Genomic DNA, 19296 nt, shown 5'->3' with positions numbered 1-19296 from the left:
GGGTATAATTTTCAGGACAAAGTTTGATTTTTTTTTTTTTTTTTTGGCGCCTTTAATGGTGGCAGAACGAGTATGTGATGGGTTTCAATATTGAGAGGTGGGTTTGTGCCTTTATGGTTTAAAACTATGTTTGATTCGGGCAGTTTCTTAAGTTTCGGTAACGGTAGATCTGTATGAACCAAGAACGTAGACTATACAACACAAGAGGGCACACTCCTTTATCAACAACAATAATGACAATCTGCAGTTACAGACAAAGTGAGCTACACACATATGTTACTCTTTGTTCAGTATTATGGTCATTATTAGTAGATTTTTAATTCAAAAACTTCAACACATATTGTTTGTATAACGTTCGATGTAACTATCTCTGAATAACCTTAACATTAAACTGTGTGAGCTTATTCCTACTCATATAACAGTAGTCCTTTAACTGTAGTCACACCACACAATAAGATGTCCAATAATGGCCTACATATGAGTTGGATTCAACAACACAATTTGAACTCCCTCCTAATCTAGTGGACTACAAATATACAAATGTTTTTTAACAGTCTTTACATCAAAAAGTCAAAGTCAACCCACTGGACCGCCTGGTTGATCTTTCTGATGAATTGTCTCCAGACATTCCTTGGCTCTATGAACTTTTGACTGCAGATAAAAACTCCCGCTTGTCGCATTCCGCTCAAATAAAGTATTATATTTCTAAACAAGATTCAAGGAATATGTCAATTGGTTATTTATACAAAGTGTATTCAAACACATAAAAGTTCCCAAACCGCTTTAATGATTAAAACAGGTTGACTCTAGCTTTTTTAGAATCTATTTATTTAGCATTCAGTTCAAGGAAAAACAAAAGCAAATGAAAAACATGTTGCAGCTTGCGGGTCCAGCCAAACTGACCAACCCATTTCAACCAACACAATAAGATATCCGTTAAACCCGTTACAAATCCACTTATACACCCAATAAGCCACCTTTACAAATCAAGAATAAGTACCAACCTTTGCGATTTCCTCCCAGGATGATTGCTCATTCACACCAAGAATTTGTCTGGCCTCTTGTTCAGTCATTGTTTTGCGCACAGCATTCTGTAACGTTTCTTTAGCTACACCAGTTTTCGAGGCATCTGCAGATTTGTCAGCAACAATTAAATAAAAAAACATACATAAAATCACTGAAACGCAAAAGCACACATAACTTGGTGATGTTATCTTCGAAGCTACAGATTACATAATCTAGAAAGCAATAGCTCCTGATGCAATGTCAATGTTGCTAGGCTGTTATATCATTATCGTTTTTATATCTTTCTTTGTATGAATTTCTGATTGAACGAGGAAGTTGCAAAATATTAAATCAGAAATTTACTCTGAAGGGCCTGGCGATATGCTTGAACCATTCCCCTAATTAGTATTCCAGAGCCCATTACAATCAAATTTGCAAGAATTTTAGCAGCCTGCAAAAACAATCACCAATCAATTTACTCTGATGGCATGTCAGTATCCCTAACTTCCTATACAGTAATATATGCAAAAAATTAACATATTAAGCCTACGTAATCAATGCAGACCAGATATATGCATTTCCTATACGATCTACAATACTTTCAAATTCTAAGACACCTATGTTCAGTTAACAATCTGGGAAACTAAAAGCTGGACCTCTAACAAGTTCAAGTTAGCAATAATCGATACTCGCAGAGTTATCGGTCGGCACCTTGGTTGAGCAGAGTATTCGCCGAGTAATACCGAGTTTTGCAACATTAAACAAGTACCAATTTAATTAGTTCAAGATATGAATTTCAAATCAAAGCTATCTGCCATACGCCTGGTTGATAAAAATAATCAATAAATAAATACGGTCGGTAACCGTTCCAAAAACTTGTTTTACGTCTCAATAATGCTTCAAACGTTAAAAAGTTCATGTAAAAAAAATTGTACACCTTACACTGATTAGAAGAAACCTTATACTACCTGAAATGACAACATTTGTAAAGTTGGACAAATTGGTCCAAATTACACAAATACCTAGGTATTAATTAAGCCAGATTTGAATCGTCAATTACATATAACAGCATATAATAAATCATTTAGATACGTAAATTATTTCAGCTAAATATCTTATATGACCAGCTACGAATCAATTTTATTTATATCATGAATCAAGGTAACTAAATTTATATAGATAATAAATAATAGAACATACCATGGGGATAATTTTAGGGCAACGATGTGTGAAATTTGATGAGGAATTTCGTTTGAAATGAAATTAGGGTTTTATTTGCGTGTAATGAAATATGGGAACGATGGAAGTTGGGAAAAATGGCGGAAGTCTAAATCCAATAGCTTATATAGGAATAGGAATAGATTTGTTGTCTATTTCGGTCCTTAAACTTTTGTTTTATTTTGTTTCTCAGTGTTTATTCAGTGTCTTGCTGATGACTGGACGCTGACTGGACTAATATTGTAAACTGACATTGCTGAAAAAATAGGGGAACTGAGAAGATGGTCAGTGTCTTAGAGAGAGAAGAAACAGGGGAAGTGTAAGTATGCAACGGATTAATGAACTTTCTGAATGTACTACTCTATTCAGCCCTTAGGCATTTTTTGATTTAGTATATTAGGATAATTTTGTAAAGAACAGATGACCTAATTTCTCGGACATGACTGAGAAATCTAGGGCATTGACAAAACACAAAAAAATGTGTTTTGCATTTTGCACGTAGGCGTGTGAGAACCTTAAATAAGTTGTGATAAGTTTCTTAATTATTTTATTTTTTATTTTAGTTTTTGATTCTATGAGTTTCGATTCGCTTTGCAATCCGACTAATCTCAAGACGACTACTAGCTTAGCGAACAACCCAAAGTCGTTGCGGTTGAACCTCGTGGCCATGAGGGAGTTTATGTTGCTTAGCGAATTAAAACTTGAGACCTCCCGAAGCTTTGATACTATTTGAGAGGCCACGTTCTAACAGTCAACTACCACCCCCGTGGTTAGTTTCTTATAAGCTTTGAATTTCTTGCAATTTTTTTATATAAAATATTGTCTCATTGATATTCAGTTTTGACTTTTTCATTGATAAGTTGTTATATAAAGTTATAATTTGTAAATCCTTAAATTTACCACATGTATTGAGTAAAATTACACAAACCCCTCAATCTAAATAGATAGCACAAAACGCAAGTCGCCCATTTGTACCTAAAATGCAAATCGCAATATGATTTTGAATTTTAAAAATTTATAGGAACTCTAGGTATGAGTATGTTTGGAAAAACTAGCTGGTAGCTTTTAGCTTGCAACTTGTAACTTTTAGCTGGTATCTGTTCACTTTTTAGATATATTTCAGTGTTTGTTGGAGTAGCTGCATCTATTAAATAAAATGTAAAATGACAAAAGGCTAGAACCTAAAAGTTAAAAGTTACTTCTAATAGCTTTTAGTTTTTTTTTTCCCTCTATCTAAGAGCTTTAAGTTCATTTAACCAAATAAAGTTTTTTCTTTTCTTTTTTTTAAATATGAGTTTTTTCATAAAAATTAAAAGCTAAAAGCTCTACGCCAAACATACTCTATAACTTATACTAGTAGTAAAATGATAAAATTTATATCTGATTGATAACATTAATATTAGTAATAGCATTAATAATAGTAATAATCATAATAATCCTAACAATGATAATATTACTTATACTAGTAGTAAAATGATAAAATTTATATCTGATTGATAACATTAATATTAGTAATAGCATTAATAATGCTAAAAATTTTATTTGTAACTATAATTATAATAATACGTATGTTAGTAATAATAATGGTATTAATAATTATAATACTTGTAATAATAACAATAATTAATAATAATACTTGTACCAATAATAATAATAATAATAATAATAATAATAATAATAATAATAATAATAATAATAATAATACTAATAGTACTTAGTGATATTAATTAGTAAAAACAAAAATAATAATAATATTAATCCTATTATTTATATTAACCTAATCAACAACAATTATTATTAATAATAATAATAATCATAATAACAATAATAATAATAATAATAATAATAATAATAATAATAATAATAATAATAATAATAATAATAATAATAATAATAATAATAATAATAATAATAATAATAATAATAATAAAAAGAACTACCTTATAAGCTTTTACAAAAAGAATTGCATCAAGCCGGGTTCGAACCCGAGACCTCCCGTTCCTACCAAACATCCCTTAACCATCCATCCGTGACCATTTTTATGATATAATTCCATTTATAAATTCTTTCATCCCTTAAACGAGTTCATCCTCTTCATCACTCACAGTTTTAATCGATTCAAAAATATAAAAACTAATTTGTTTAAAACAACCAAAGGTTTAGACTCTTAAATAGATTCGTGCATAATTCGTACTTGTATTAACCAGCAATCAAAAAAAATATATATATAAATAAAGAAAGGTTGCTGCAGCTGCTGCATCGTAAAAAAAAAAAAAAAAAAAAAAACTCAATATTGAATTTCGAATTTGGGATTGTTTTAGACAAAAGTTACAACATGAAATAGGTTTGAAATCTTTCCTTGAAGCTATTGGAATCGTTAATTGAACTGGAAACATCAAAACACTTACGAATTTTGGGAAGAACAATTCGGTTGACTTTTGAACATAAAACTTTGACTTGTAAATTCGATTTCGTTTGAAGGAATTGAAAGCTGAAATCTTACAGATAGATCAAATATAAGATTTCTAACACATCCGCGTTATTAGATTTTGAAGTTTGTTTCGAATTCGAGTTTTGGACAAAAAGATGAACGTACAGAGGCAAAGAAGAAAATAAAATAAAATCCGTTTTTGGTTCTTAAGAATTTCCAATATCAATAATCGACTAACAGACGAAGTTATATTGTGAAATCTGAGTAATTTACACAGTAATAATAATTGATTGATTATTCGTAGGGTTGATGAAGTCGACAGTTTCACTCACGGGTGTAACATCAAATATAATTAAGAAAGAAAAAGAAAAAGAACTGAATCAGATGTTGAATAAAAAAATTTACGTGTATAAATATATGAAATTATATATGTATATAATTGTATTTATATATGTATTCTTATATATATATCTGCAATTCTATAATTGTATATGTATTTATATATAATCTGCATATTGATTTCCATATATCTGTATTTATATTTTTATTTTTATTTCTCTTATATTTATATATTTATATTTATAGTTTATGATTAATCTTTTAATAAATATAACAATGTTAAATAGAAATGATTATGAAACATATAATTATGATAATAGTAATAATAATTATAATAATAATTATAATACTAGTAATAATAATATCATTAATAATCAATAAATGATACATGTATTAATCATTAGCTAATAATATCTAAATTAAAACTAAATAATAATTTTGATCATTCTTATAGTAGTACTTATATTTTAAGTATTTATTTTTAATCATTACATTAAATTTATTAAAATTTTAATATTTAATATTTATTAATGTTACTATTATTGATATTAATGAATTTAATATTTGTCATAACAGTTATATCTTTAACTCGCTGTTACATTTAATATATTTATTTTACAATTTATTACTTATGTAATGTCTACTAATTATATACACATATGTAGTATTTATATGTTTCAATATATTACAATATATATGAAATCATCAATTATATAGAATTCATATTCATATATACTTTCATTTCAACAAACTTATTATCTTGCATATCATTTTACTTATTTGTTATTATTTTAAATTATTATATACATATACATACATATATATATATATATATATATATATATATATATATATATATATATATATATCTATAAATATGTATACATTAATTTGAAACCAATATTTCGTGAATCGTCGGTAATAGTCAAAGGTTAACTGAATTCATATAAATCAGTTCAAAAATTTTGAGACTCAACATTACAGATTTTTGTTTATCGTGTCGAAATAATATAAAGATTAAGTTTAAATTTGGTCGGAAATTTCCGGGTCGTCACAGTACCTACCCGTTAAAGAAATTTCGTCCCCGAAATTTAATCGAGGTCGTCATGAATAACAATAAAAATGTTTTCATGACGAATATGAGTTGATAAATAGAGTTTTATCATCATTGAATAATATGGATAAAGCAATTCGTTTATGTGAAGAGTACGAGTGAAGCTATCACAAAAGAGTGAAATGAGTAATTGTAGGTTCGTCTTTAACCGGTGACGTAGTCACGGTTGATTTTTGGAATTCAAGGAATTTAGAGAAAGTCTTCGTAATAAGATTTGGTTCTTCGGTAAATAAGGAAGTTAGGATCTTCTTTGGTTAGATGCAATAATCTGTTTCAATTTCTCTGTCGAATATTTTACTATAAATCCACTCACTTCGTTTCATTATTTCCACAACTCCCATCCTCTATACTTTCATCCTCTTGCCTTTAAGTACATTAGGTAATGGTCCAGAATTCGTAGGTATGGAATTTCGAATGAACATGCCTAATGTTCTAAGAGAGAGATTGTAATAGCACGATCTTGATTAGTTAAATTACCAGAATTTAAGAGAAAAGATAGAACTATCAGGGAGATATGTTTGGAGATTAGATAGAATGTAAGAGTCGTGTAACATGGTACATGATGACGTTATGGTCTGTGAATCATCATGTTTCATTAGAAACTCAGCATGACTTACTGTAATATAATTACGTTGATCAAGTGTCATTATATTATACTAACTCATGCTTCAATTTCCAACACTACTTCAAAAACATTCATATTTTAAATTCGAACTTTTAGAATTTAGAAACTAAAACAGTTTCCTTTCTTATATAACACTGATATCGCGAAGAGATAAATGATTTCAGATAAGAATAGTTATGAAAATATCTTCAGATATATCGAAGATATTTATAATGAAAGATACGATGATATCTTAGAATTTCTAATATCGATGGATAATGAATAAGATTTGTTCGTAAAGGTTTAGAATCAGAAGCAAGGTATTCGTTAATGACTTCAGCAAATACTGAATCATTTGGATTCTTTGAAGGCAGATTTAGTCTTTGTGATTTGTTCTCAGCCTCCTTCATGGTTTGGTTAATCTGTTTTCCAGTTCCAACATTTCTGAGCTTTGCCAACTTACAATTCTATATCATCACCTTTGACTGTTAAGGTCATTTACAGTTTTTGTTGCTTCATTCAACTTTTTCAACATTCTGAGTATTGATTCGTAGACTAGGTGCTTTTCAGAATTTCAGAATGGAAGATCATAATTCTAAGAGATAAATGTTATATGTAGATATGCTGCGAGATTTCAAAATACTAATTGCTACTTCTCGGTAATTGGTATGGTAATTCTCGTTACAAGATGTGGATGAGTATATGAATAGGTTTTAACGAACAAATATAATGGTTCTTCGGAGAGACTTAAGCCAATGAGTAATGAAGTTGCTGGTAAGTTTACTGCTAATGTGGTGGGATATAAACGGTTCTCCGGTAACAATGATGAAAGACAAACTTATATATCAAAGTTATAATAAGGCTAATCCGAATGAAAGTCGAAGTTAATTTGCTGGAGCTGTGACAAAATTGGCTACTTTGGAAAGGGATTGCAAAGTTATTTTCGGTAATAACATCGCCAAAGGAGCTAGCACAGATACGTGTTAAACGTTTACTCAGGTTCCAAGAGTTTTCAGGTGCATAACTATATGCATCAATCTTTTCTTCCATAGATGAAGTGCGGTTGGTTCATCTTCTCGATTGAGGTGTTTTCAAGAATCATGAAAGATTTGAACGCAGATTGTAATCGTCAAGATACAAATGAGGTTTAAGATGAAATCAAGTGGTAAACTTGAAGAAATGTTTAGTTTTATATGTTATAATCAATATTTTAATTCATTTTAATTGTCCAATGTTGGTAGTCCTCAGTTGATAGTCCACAGTTAATAGTTTAATAATTCATATATAGTTTAATATATTATATTCGAATTAATTAATACGTGTGGTGACCCGTGTACATGTCTCAGACTCGATCACAACTCAAGGTATATATATTATTATAGAATCAACCTCAACCCTGTATAGCTAACATGATCATTACTGCATATAAAGTGTCTATGGTTATTCCAAATAATTTATATAGATGCGTCGATATGATATGTCAAAACCTTGTATACGTGTCCCGATATTTAAAGTGCGTAAAATAAATAACAGAAATTAAATGACGATAAATAAAATTACGAGAATATAAATTGCGATAATTAAATTGCGATAAATAAAATGTAATTAGTTAACTAGGAACAGTTAGCGTGGATTCTTAACAAAGTTTTTCATAGTTAATTTGTTTGTTTCTAACAAATTTTATTTTGTCCAATGTTTTCTTCATTATGCCACTTGTTGAATTCTGATAGGTCAAAATTCAAATATGAAATTGAATGAAAATGGTTATTCTGAGGTGAACTGATTCGTATCTTTGTAGATGTAAGTAGGATAGTAAATGAATGTTGAATCAGATTTGAAGAATGTACAGTGTAACTTATTAATGTGAATTTAAATATTCCTCGGGTATTACCTACCCGTAAAAATATTTTCACCATTAACAGTTTGTACAAAATAATTTTTAATTACAATCCTTATGAAAATATATATACATATATATTTTCTTCAGATGTAATCATAGATTTAATGAGTTAATATAATATTAATCTCATTTGATTTACCGTTAGAACAAGAGTATATAATCTCTATAATATTAGAGATTACATAATCGCCATGTCAAACGAAGATAAATGATGTAGAACGTCATGTAGAATGAAGATAATCGATGTAGGACATCATGTAGTATGATGATTATGCTGGAGGTACAGACTGTGAGTGTGAGGCGTGTAGTGTTGAGGCTTGTGCTGCGGATGTTGTTGTTGGTGGTACTGGTGATGTCGGTGATATTGCTGAAGCTGGTAAGTTTTGCACCATGTTTTCAAAAGCAACAACTCGGGCGCGAAGCTTGTTGATTTCTGCTATTACTCCGGGAAGGTTGACGGTTGGAATGAGCAGACGAATAAGGTTTTGAATTTGGGATAGCATATAATCACGGCGAGATATTCGGGGAATGATGGTGAAAATGGTGTTTCGGACTGGTTTGCCGGTAAGTGCTTCAGATTCTTCGCCAAGAGGACAATATGGTGGATGAAAGGGATCGCCTTCTTTTTGTCTCCAATGATTAAGTAGACTACGAACCCATCAGATGAATTAAGGATGGTTGATTGGTTGATTCATTCTGGTGACGCTGCTTCCGGAGTTTAGGTGAACATCCATGTCGGAATAGCTGTCGAAATTCGAGGGACTTTAACTAGTGGCGAGTTCCATTTTTGCACGATTGAGTAAAGGGTTTTTCGATATGAAGTGATTTTCGGCTATCAGGTGGTATTCTAATTTCATAGAATATCTATATATATATATATATATATATATATATATATATATATATATATATATATATATATATATATATATATATATATATATATAGAACAAAAGATTTCGTAGATTACGGAGAAATTTACGGAATATGTTAGGCAAAGTTTACAGTGACAGATACGCTAAGATATGAATTAGCAGATACGCTAAGATATGAAATTTGTCTATACACTATGCATGCAATCAATGCAATAAGATGTGTCTAGACGAAGAATGATAAACAGGTAATTTATGACAAAATGATAAGAAAAACTTTTGACATGCAGACACGGTCGAAGTCCAGACTCACTAAGGCATCCTAACGACTACTAGTTAGACACATTAATGCAAGACCTGGTTCGCTAAGACCACCGCTCTGATACCAAATGAAAGAACCCATCCTAATCCATCAGGACGAATACATTACATTTGGTTACATCGCTAGGTACTTGACCTCTATATGATACATTTTACAAACATTGCATTCGTTTTTAAAAGATAAACTTTCATTTCATCGAAAGTTGACAGGCATGCATACCATTTCATAATATCCAACCTATAAATGACCTAATAATAATCTTGATGAACTCGACGACTCGAATGCAACGTCTTTTGAAATATTTCAGAATGACTACAAGTAATGTCTCTAAAATGAGCAAATGCACAGTGGAAGATTTATTTCGTACCTGAGAATAAACATGCTTTCAAGTGTCAACCAAAAGGTTGGTGAGTTCATTAGTTTATCATAAACGATCATTTTCATCATTTTAATAGACCACATGATTTTCATTTCCATTTCTCATAAATATACGTCCCATGCATAGAGACAAAAATAATCATTCATATGGATTGAACACCTGGTAATCGACATTAACAAGATGCATATAAGAATATCCCCTGTCATTCCGAGACATGCATCGGACATGATAAAGCAACATCGAAGTACTAAAGCATCCGCTACAACGGATGGGGTTTGTTAGGCCCAATAGACCTATCTTTAGGATTCGCGTCAATTAGTAGAATGGTTTACTAATTCTAAGGTTACCAAGCAAAAGGGGCATACTCGGCTTCGATCATTCAACCATATAATGTAGTTTCGATTACTTGTGTCTATTTCGTAAAACATTTATAAAAATTGCGCATGTATTCTCAGCCCAAAAATATAAAGGGTAAAAAGGCAAATGAAACTCACTCTACAATATTTTGTAGTAATAATATTCATACGACGATACTGAACAATGCAGGGTTGGCCTCAGATTCACGAACCTATATCATTTGTATATATATTAAAACATATACTTGTAATCGAACAAATATATATATTTATTAGTGATATCATTTTTATATTAAAATTTTATAGGTTTCATTATTTGTTTAAATATATTCATTTCATAGTTTTGTTTAAAGATATTAATATAGTTAAGTTATGTATATTAAAGATATCTTTATATGAAGATCATTTGTTTGTGAAAATGTTAATTATGATAATATTAATTTTAGTAATAATAATGATCTTTTATAATAATAATGATAAAAGTGATAATAATGTTAATAAAAATAATGATATTACTAATGATAATAATACTAAATTTATATTAATGTTGGTAAAAATGATAATAGTTATAATACTTAATATTACTAGTAAAGGTATTTATGTCAATAATTATAGTAATGATAATAATAATGATATGTATAATAATAACTGTAAAATATTAATTTTTCTGTTAATGATAGTTATGATAATGATTTGATAATATTTTTGATAATAATAATAATAATAATAATAATAATAATAATAGTAATAATCATAATAATCCTAACAATGATAATATTACTTATACTAGTAGTAAAATGATAAAATTTATACTCTGATTGATAATATTAATATTAGTAATAGCATTAATAATGCTAAAAATCTTATTTGTAACTATAATTATAATAATACGTATGTTAGTAATATAAATGGTATTAATAATTATAATACTTGTAATAATAACAATAATTAATAATGATAATCATAATAATAATAATAATACTTGTACCAATAATAATAATAATAATAATAATAATAATAATAATAATAATACTAATAGTACTTAGTGATATTAATTAGTAATAACAAAAATGATAATAATATTAATCCTATTATTTATATTAACCTAATCAACAATAATTAATAATAATAATAATAATAATAATAATAATAATAAAAATAATAATAATAATAATAATAATAATAATAATAATAATAATAATAATAATCATAATAATCATAATCATAATAACAATAATAATAATAATAATAATAATAATAATAATAATAATAATAATAATAATAATAATAATAATAATAATAATAATAATAATAATAATAATAATAATAAAAAGAACTACCTTATAAGCTTTTACAAAAAGAATTTGCATCAAGCCGGGTTCGAACCCGAGACCTCCCGTTCCTACCAAACATCCCTTAACCCTCCATCCGTGACCATTTTTCTGATATAATTCCATTTATAAATTCTTTTATCCCTTAAACGAGTTCATCCTCTTCATCACTCACAGTTTTAATCGATTCAAAAATATAAAAACTAATTTGTTTAAAACAACCAAAGGTTTAGACTCTTCAATAGATTCGTGCATAATTCGTACTTGTATTAACCAGCAATCGAAAAAAAAATATAAATAAAGAAAGGTTGCTGTAGCTGCTGCATCGTAAAAAAAAAAAAAAAAACTCAATATTGAATTTCGAATTTGGGAATGTTTTAGACAAACGTTACAACATGAAATAGGTTTGAAATCTTTCCTTGAAGCTATTGGAATCGTTAATTGAAATGGAAACATCAAAACACTTACGAATTTTGGGAAGAAAAATTCGGTTGACTTTTGAACATAAAACTTTGACTTGTAAATTCGATTTCGTTTGAAGGAATTGAAAGCTGGAATCTTACAGATAGATCAAATATAAGATATCTAACACATATGCATTATTAGATTTTGAAGTTTGTTTCGAATTCGAGTTTTGGACAAAAAGATGAACGTACAGAGGCAAAGAAGAAAATAAAATAAAATAAAATCTGTTTTTGGTTCTTAAGAATTTCCAGTATTAATAATCGACTAACAGACGAAGTTATATTGTGAAATCTGAGTAATTTACACAGTAATAATAATTGATTGATTTTTTGTAGGGTTGATGAAGTCGACAGTTTCACTCACGGGTGTAACCGCAAATATAATTAAGAAAGAAAAAGAAAAAGAACTGAATCATATGTTGAATAAAAAAAATTACGCGTATAAATATCTTAAATTATATAAGTATATAATTGTATTTATATATGTATTCTTATATATATCTGCAATTCTATAATTGTATATGTATTTATATATAATCTGCATATTGATTTTCATATATCCGTATTTATATTTTTATTTATATTTCTCTTATATTTGTATATTTATATTTATAGTTTATGATTAATCTTTTAATAAATATAACAATGTTAAATAAAAATAATTATGAAACATATAATTATGATAATAGTAATAATAATTATAATATTAATTATAATACTAGTAATAATAATATCACTAATAATCAATAAATGATACATGTACTAATCATATTAGCTAATAATATCTAAATTACAACTAAATAATAATTTTGATCATTCTTATAGTAGTACTTATATTTTAAGTATTTATTTTTAATCATTACATTAAATTTATTAAAATTTTAATATTTAATATTTATTAATGTTACTATTATTGATATTAATGAATTTAATATTTGTCATAACAGTTATATCTTTAACTCGCTGTTACATTTAATATATTTATTTTACAATTTATTACTTATGTAATGTCTACTAATTATATACATATATGTAGTATTTATAAGTTTCAATATATTACAATATATATAAAATCATCAATTATATAGAATTCATATTCATATATATTTTCATTTCAATAAACTTATTATCTTGCATATCATTTTACTTATTTGTTATTATTTTAAATTATTATATATATATATATCTACATTTATATATCTATAAATATGTATACATTAATTTGAAACCAGTATTTCGTGAATCGTCGGTAATAGTCAAAGGTTAACTGAATTCATATAAATCAGTTCAAAAATTTTGAGGCTCAATATTACAGATTTTTGTTTATCGTGTCGAAATCATATAAAGATTAAGTTTAAATTTGGTCAAAAATTTCCGGGTCGTCACAGCCCTATCTTCTCGCTCGGTGCGAGTCAAATTTTTTCGGAACACCGTTCAACTCGAAATAATTTTACGAACACAACGCGACTAACTATACGCGAAATGAACATCGTTAAAAAAATACTAAATATTCGGGCTATATTTCATACATATACATACACGTACAACAAACAACCAAAGCTATTAGATATATTAGGTACCAAACAACGTATATTCAAATTCGTCCGCGCGTTGAATACAACCGCAGCAACGCGCGGTCGAATTTTTTTCTAGTTATCACCAAACAAAACATATACTAGTGCTTAAGTAAATTTTTTAAAATACTATACTTTTTTGTTTCATTTTCAATTTTACTTTTTCTTTCCACATTCATTAAGAACATAATAGAAATTATATTTATTATTCTTATCTATTTATAAAAATGGACAATTAATTTAGAGTATCTCAAAATAAAATAGTAGACAATAATTAGGGACGCATGAAGTATATTTTAGCTCTCTTTTTGTCTTACATGCATATTGTAAGGGTATAAAGGAAATTTACCTTAATATATTTATTTCTTTATAGAAATGACAATTAATTTGAGACATTTCGAAATGAAATACTGAACATATAATTAGGGACTGAGAGATTAATATATACTTCATTCCTCTAATAAGAATTCTCTATTTTGACTTTTGATAAAAACAAAATTAGTATTGACTTTAATTTTTTTTTTTTTCATGTTATATAATATTTCATGAATTGATTGAATTTTTAAATGTGTTTTCATTGGTATTTTATCAAGCATTATATAACATAGAAATAAATATTTAAAATCAAAGCTGAAAATAAAAACCTTAAAAGTTACTGTTATGGTTGATAAATCTAATTAAATGAAGTAATTAATATAAAAATATTTTTAAATTAGGGATTGGCTAACTTATATAGGAGAGTGAGTGTTGTAATGTTGTGGAGGAGATTATTTAAACTTTACAATATTGTGAGAAAGTGAGTCTTTATGATTGGTAGTACGGTGAATAAAGAGATAAAAAAAATTAATTAGAAAAATCTAGCCAATCAAAATTCAATTCGGTCCGTTGTTACTCGCAGATTTCCCCTACCACGCTTAAAAAACAGCGTCATGTAGGGTTGTGGCCTGTTGTACATGTCAGACAACGATATGCGTTGTTTTCATGTAGGACATGGTCTAAGGACATAAGTTAAGGATAATGTATTCCAATAAACCTTTCGATATATATCACAAAATGCATTTATTAAGCTCACTAATTTCCAATTAAACAGGGCGTTGTGTTTGCACGACTCGAACGACGAGGATGAGATCGAGGGGACGTCTCAAGGGATTTCAAAAGTTGGTCATACTTTTAAGAGTGTTAAGGGGAAGCGTATTGGATCGGGGGCGGGAGAGGTTTTAGATGGTGTTGGCTTTTTCGACAAATTTAAAAACGGAGGATTTGATTCGGATGCGGTTGGTATCGAGTCTTCTTTTACTTTTAAGGAGACTGTGGAAGACGACATCGTCAATTCTAACATTGGTACTTGACTTGACTTGTTTAGGCCTTTCTTGTTTGTTCGTTGTTTAGATTTTTTTAGCTACGATGTTTGTTTTTGCATTTTTTAGTGTTGTTAAATTCACGTTAAAGCTTGATTTTAGTTAGCGTCTCGGTTATGTCTTAGTTAGAGTGGTTTTATGTCTTCGAGCCTTAATTTAAGGTAGTCCTCTTGTAACTCTTGTTTCTTGTCTCCTTTTTGGAGTTCATGTTTTTTTATATAGTTTTTGTTTCTTTGCCAAACAAAAAAAAAAAAAAAAAAAAAAAAAAAAAAAGATACCTATAATTTATAATTTACATTACATATGGAAATTTAATTTTAGCTTCATTAATCACCCTTAATTTACATATTAACTAATAGACAAAAGTTATGAATAGTACTAGGGGCATTTTTGACGTTTCACCTTTTTTTTTTAATTTTAACTAAATTTCATTTTACCAACAAAGGTCCCCACACTTTTTTGAAAAAATCAAATCGACCCCCCAAACAGGGGGTAAAGTGTCAAATAACCATTTTCACGTATTAACTAATAGACAAAAGTTATGAATAGTACCAGGGGCATTTTTGACTTTTCACCCTTTTTTTATTTTTAATTTTAACTAAATTTCATTTTACCAACAAAGGTCCCCACACTTTTTTGAAAAAATCAAATCGACCCCCCAAACAGGGGGTAAAGTGTCAAATAACAATTTTCATAAAAAATCTTAAATAAACTCCACCCAAATATTCAACGGGTCATATCTTCTCGCTCGCAACGAGTTAAATTTTTCCGACACCATCGTTAAACTCGAAATAATTTTAGGAACACAATGTCACTAGCTATACGCAAAACGGACGCTTTTTAAAAAACGCTAAATATTTGGGGTACTTTTCATACACGTTAATTTTGCGGTAAATTTTTAAAAGTCGACAATTCCATAGCGAAATGCGGAGATGCACATATATTGTTAATTTAAAATAACATTTAAATCTCTCACGGGTTATACCTTTTAGTTCGACTCGAGTTGCGCTTCAACGACATCATCGTTAGCCACAAAATAACTTTACTAAATGCAATAAAATACATTAAAAATCGAACCCCCGGCGCGAAGTGAGGGTTCAATAACTAGTTTATGTCTATAAGACATAAGTTAGATAATATGCATAATAATGTATGAATTTTTGGTTAATCAAGTATCAAACAATTTTTGAAGTGTAACGATTTTAGTTGGTTTACACTATAATTAAAAGCATTTACGGTGTGTTTGGCGCAATAGCTTATGAGAGTTTAAGCTTATAATTTTAATAAGCTCTAAGTCATAAGCTTTGTTTGGTAGATAAAAAGTAGGGCTTATGAAAATTATAAGCTCTTAAAAAATAAGCTACTTATAGTAGCTTCTGAAAAAAAAAGTAGAGCTTATGAATTGAAAAATAAGCTTCACCTAGTTTATCAAACACTTATAAAAAATAATAAGCTCCAGCTACCAGTTTCAAAAATAAGCTTCAGTTCCAGCTCTAGCTACAAGCTCCAACTACCATCTTCAAAAATAAGCTTCGGCTCTAGCCCATAAACTCCAGCTCTAGTTACAAGCTCCAGCTAAGTTCATTCAAAGACACCCTTAATATATATTACTTGTCAATCCTTCTTTTTTATAATGATAAGAGGGGTGTATAATGAAAACTTCCTCATCAATCTTGAATGTTTGCTACTTCCTTTATTTGAAGCAAGTCTTGTTCACTCTGGAGAAGCATCCTCATTTGTTATATAGTTACAGATTTCACCCCAAACACTCGCCTCATCTTCATTTCTTAAGAAAAATTGAAAGGATTTTCCCCTAAGCGGATAATTAATTGTAGGGGGCCTACAAACCCAAGAACATGCCATAGACTTTCTCAAGCAACGTATAGTGACTTCTTCCGTCGCCATTGCTTTTCCTATCAGACTTAGAGTCACTTCTTCTATGCCATCATACTCTTCAAAATCAGCCTTCCTTGACTACTTGTCTTTCTTCTACTAGTTCCGGTAAATTTTATAAATAATTTAAATTCTTAAAATATAAGTAATATATAATTATAGTTATAAATATATCAAACGATTTCAAAATTACATTACACATATGTATGGAGTGATTGAATATGTTGATTGTATTGATAATTTACAAATCGTGTACATGAGTAAGTATATATAGAGAGAAATAATCAAGAGGGAAGCATTTTTTGGGAGGAAGTGGGGAAGTAAATTTTTTTTTCATTTTTTTGAAAAAAAAAATTTCATGCATCAAGATCACATGAAAATATGAACATTTAAAAAAGACACTTTGTGATGAATGTTATTATTTTGGAAGTAAAAAGCTCGAAGAAAAAAATGAAAACATTCAATGCATTGAATGTTTTGATTCTGAGTTTTTATTAAGGGGTTAGAAATTAGGGTTTAGAAATTGAGGTTTAGAAATTAGGGGGTTAAAAATTAGGGTTTAGCTATTAGGATTTAGAAATTAGAGTTTTGGGTTTAGAAATTAGGGTTTAGGGTTTAGAAATTAGGGTTTAGATTGAATATTTTAACACGAACAGTTTAGAGTTTAGGGTTTATGGTTTAGGGTTTAGGTTTTTGGGTTTAGGGTTTATGGAGTAAATCCAAAAACCTTAAACCCTAAATCCTAAACTTTAAATCAGGCTAAATTCAAAAAAAACACTTCACACAAGATGAAAACAAAACGATGCAAATAAACTCAGCAGCAAAACATTCAATGCATTGAATGTTTTTATTTTTTTCTCCGAGCATTTTTCCGCCAAAATAATGACATTCATCACAAAGTGTCTTTTTAAATGTTCATATTTTCATCTAATCTATAATGTTCGTGAACAAAGTTTTTTTCAAAAAACGAAAAAAAAAATTGCTTCCCCCCAAAAAAGTGCTTCTCTCTTGATCAGTGTTGTAAAAACCCGATTACTCGCCGATTAATCCCCGATTAATCATTTTTAAGATCAATCCGTTCCGATTTCCAAAAATCCGTTTAATTAAACGGTCAACGTCAATTGATGGATCAAAATCGGATTTGGTAATCAAAGTTAGTTAAAGTAAAAAATGGTTAACATTTTAACATGAATTTAAACTAGAATTTTATAGTTTTGAAGCAAAATGAACAATTTTAGACAATTATGTTAAAAATTATCTTTATATCTATGGTTTTTTTTCTGTAGTTACACATATAATTTTTAAAATTTAATATTTAAATGTATACAGTACAATCCGATTAATTTCCGATTAATCCTTGAATTACCGATTAATCCTTCCAAAGTCCTGACCGATTAATCGCCGAATAACGAATTTTGCAACCTTGCTCTTGATATATATATATATATATATATATATATATATATATATATATATATATATATATATATATATATATATATATATATATATATATATATATATATATATATATATATATATATATACGGGTATAATCAAGAGGGAAGTGATTTTTAGGGAGGAAGCTCATGATCCCACCCTTGATTTTTGATCCAACAACCCGTAATATTCCACCTCCTCCTCTTGTTCCAGCTTCCTGCCCGTATCCTTTATTTGTATTGAAAGGGTAATTTCGTCATTTCATAATTAATTTTATTTTTTACGTAATTTCGTAATTCTTTTTTTTACTTTTTCCTTTTTATTAACTGACATAATTGATTTTGTTTTTTCGTCGATCATCATTGAATTAGGGTTTCGTTCTCTCTTCGTCAATATTCAATTACGATTCTTCATACAATTTTTCAGTGATTTCGTCTTCATCATAAACGTTTGAGTTACGGTTTATATGTTCATCTGATTCGTTTTTTTTTTCTCAATTTAGTGCTATATCGTTCGTATATGATTCGTTTTTACTTTTTTTATGTGTAATCAAGGTTTGTGATGGCTTCCAGTTCTATTTGTACTTCAGATTCTACCTCTCGTGTTGAAGGTTCTACTTCTGTCGCTGCTTCATCTGGTTTCGATTCTGCACAGTCTGATGCTGAATGTACGTTTTTCTGATTTACATTCATTATT

General features: G+C 28.5%; 1 protein-coding gene across 2 annotated transcripts; it reads right to left on the bottom strand.

Annotated features, from left to right (window-relative positions):
• Nucleotides 1-346: 346 nt before the first annotated feature.
• LOC139868255 (mitochondrial import inner membrane translocase subunit PAM16 like 2-like) lies at nucleotides 347-2308 on the bottom strand. 2 transcript variants are annotated; one of them, XM_071856585.1, is made up of 4 exons: nucleotides 2206-2308; nucleotides 1369-1456; nucleotides 1005-1129; nucleotides 347-705 (listed from the first exon to the last, which is right to left on the bottom strand). In XM_071856585.1, exons 1-4 carry the CDS (start codon nucleotides 2206-2208, stop codon nucleotides 577-579), a joined length of 345 nt encoding a protein of 114 aa, XP_071712686.1. In that variant the 5' UTR covers nucleotides 2209-2308; the 3' UTR covers nucleotides 347-576. The 2 variants fall into 2 exon arrangements, with proteins under 2 accessions (XP_071712686.1, XP_071712690.1); XM_071856589.1 differs by lacking the exon at nucleotides 2206-2308 and adding an exon at nucleotides 1699-2006.
• Between the last annotated feature and the right edge of the window lie 16988 nt (nucleotides 2309-19296).

This window comes from Rutidosis leptorrhynchoides, chromosome 1 (assembly GCF_046630445.1).
Source record: "Rutidosis leptorrhynchoides isolate AG116_Rl617_1_P2 chromosome 1, CSIRO_AGI_Rlap_v1, whole genome shotgun sequence".
NCBI classification, from domain to species: Eukaryota; Viridiplantae; Streptophyta; class Magnoliopsida; order Asterales; family Asteraceae; genus Rutidosis; species Rutidosis leptorrhynchoides.
This window is presented reverse-complemented; position numbering and strand designations above follow the sequence as displayed.

Coding starts and splice junctions, on each gene's coding strand:
- LOC139868255 (XM_071856585.1), bottom strand. Junction 1,130..1,368: donor ATATCGCCAGGCCCTTCAGA/GTAAATTTCTGA, acceptor ACAAATCTGCAG/ATGCCTCGAAAACTGGTGTA. Junction 706..1,004: donor CCTGGGAGGAAATCGCAAAG/GTTGGTACTTAT, acceptor AATCTTGTTTAG/AAATATAATACTTTATTTGA.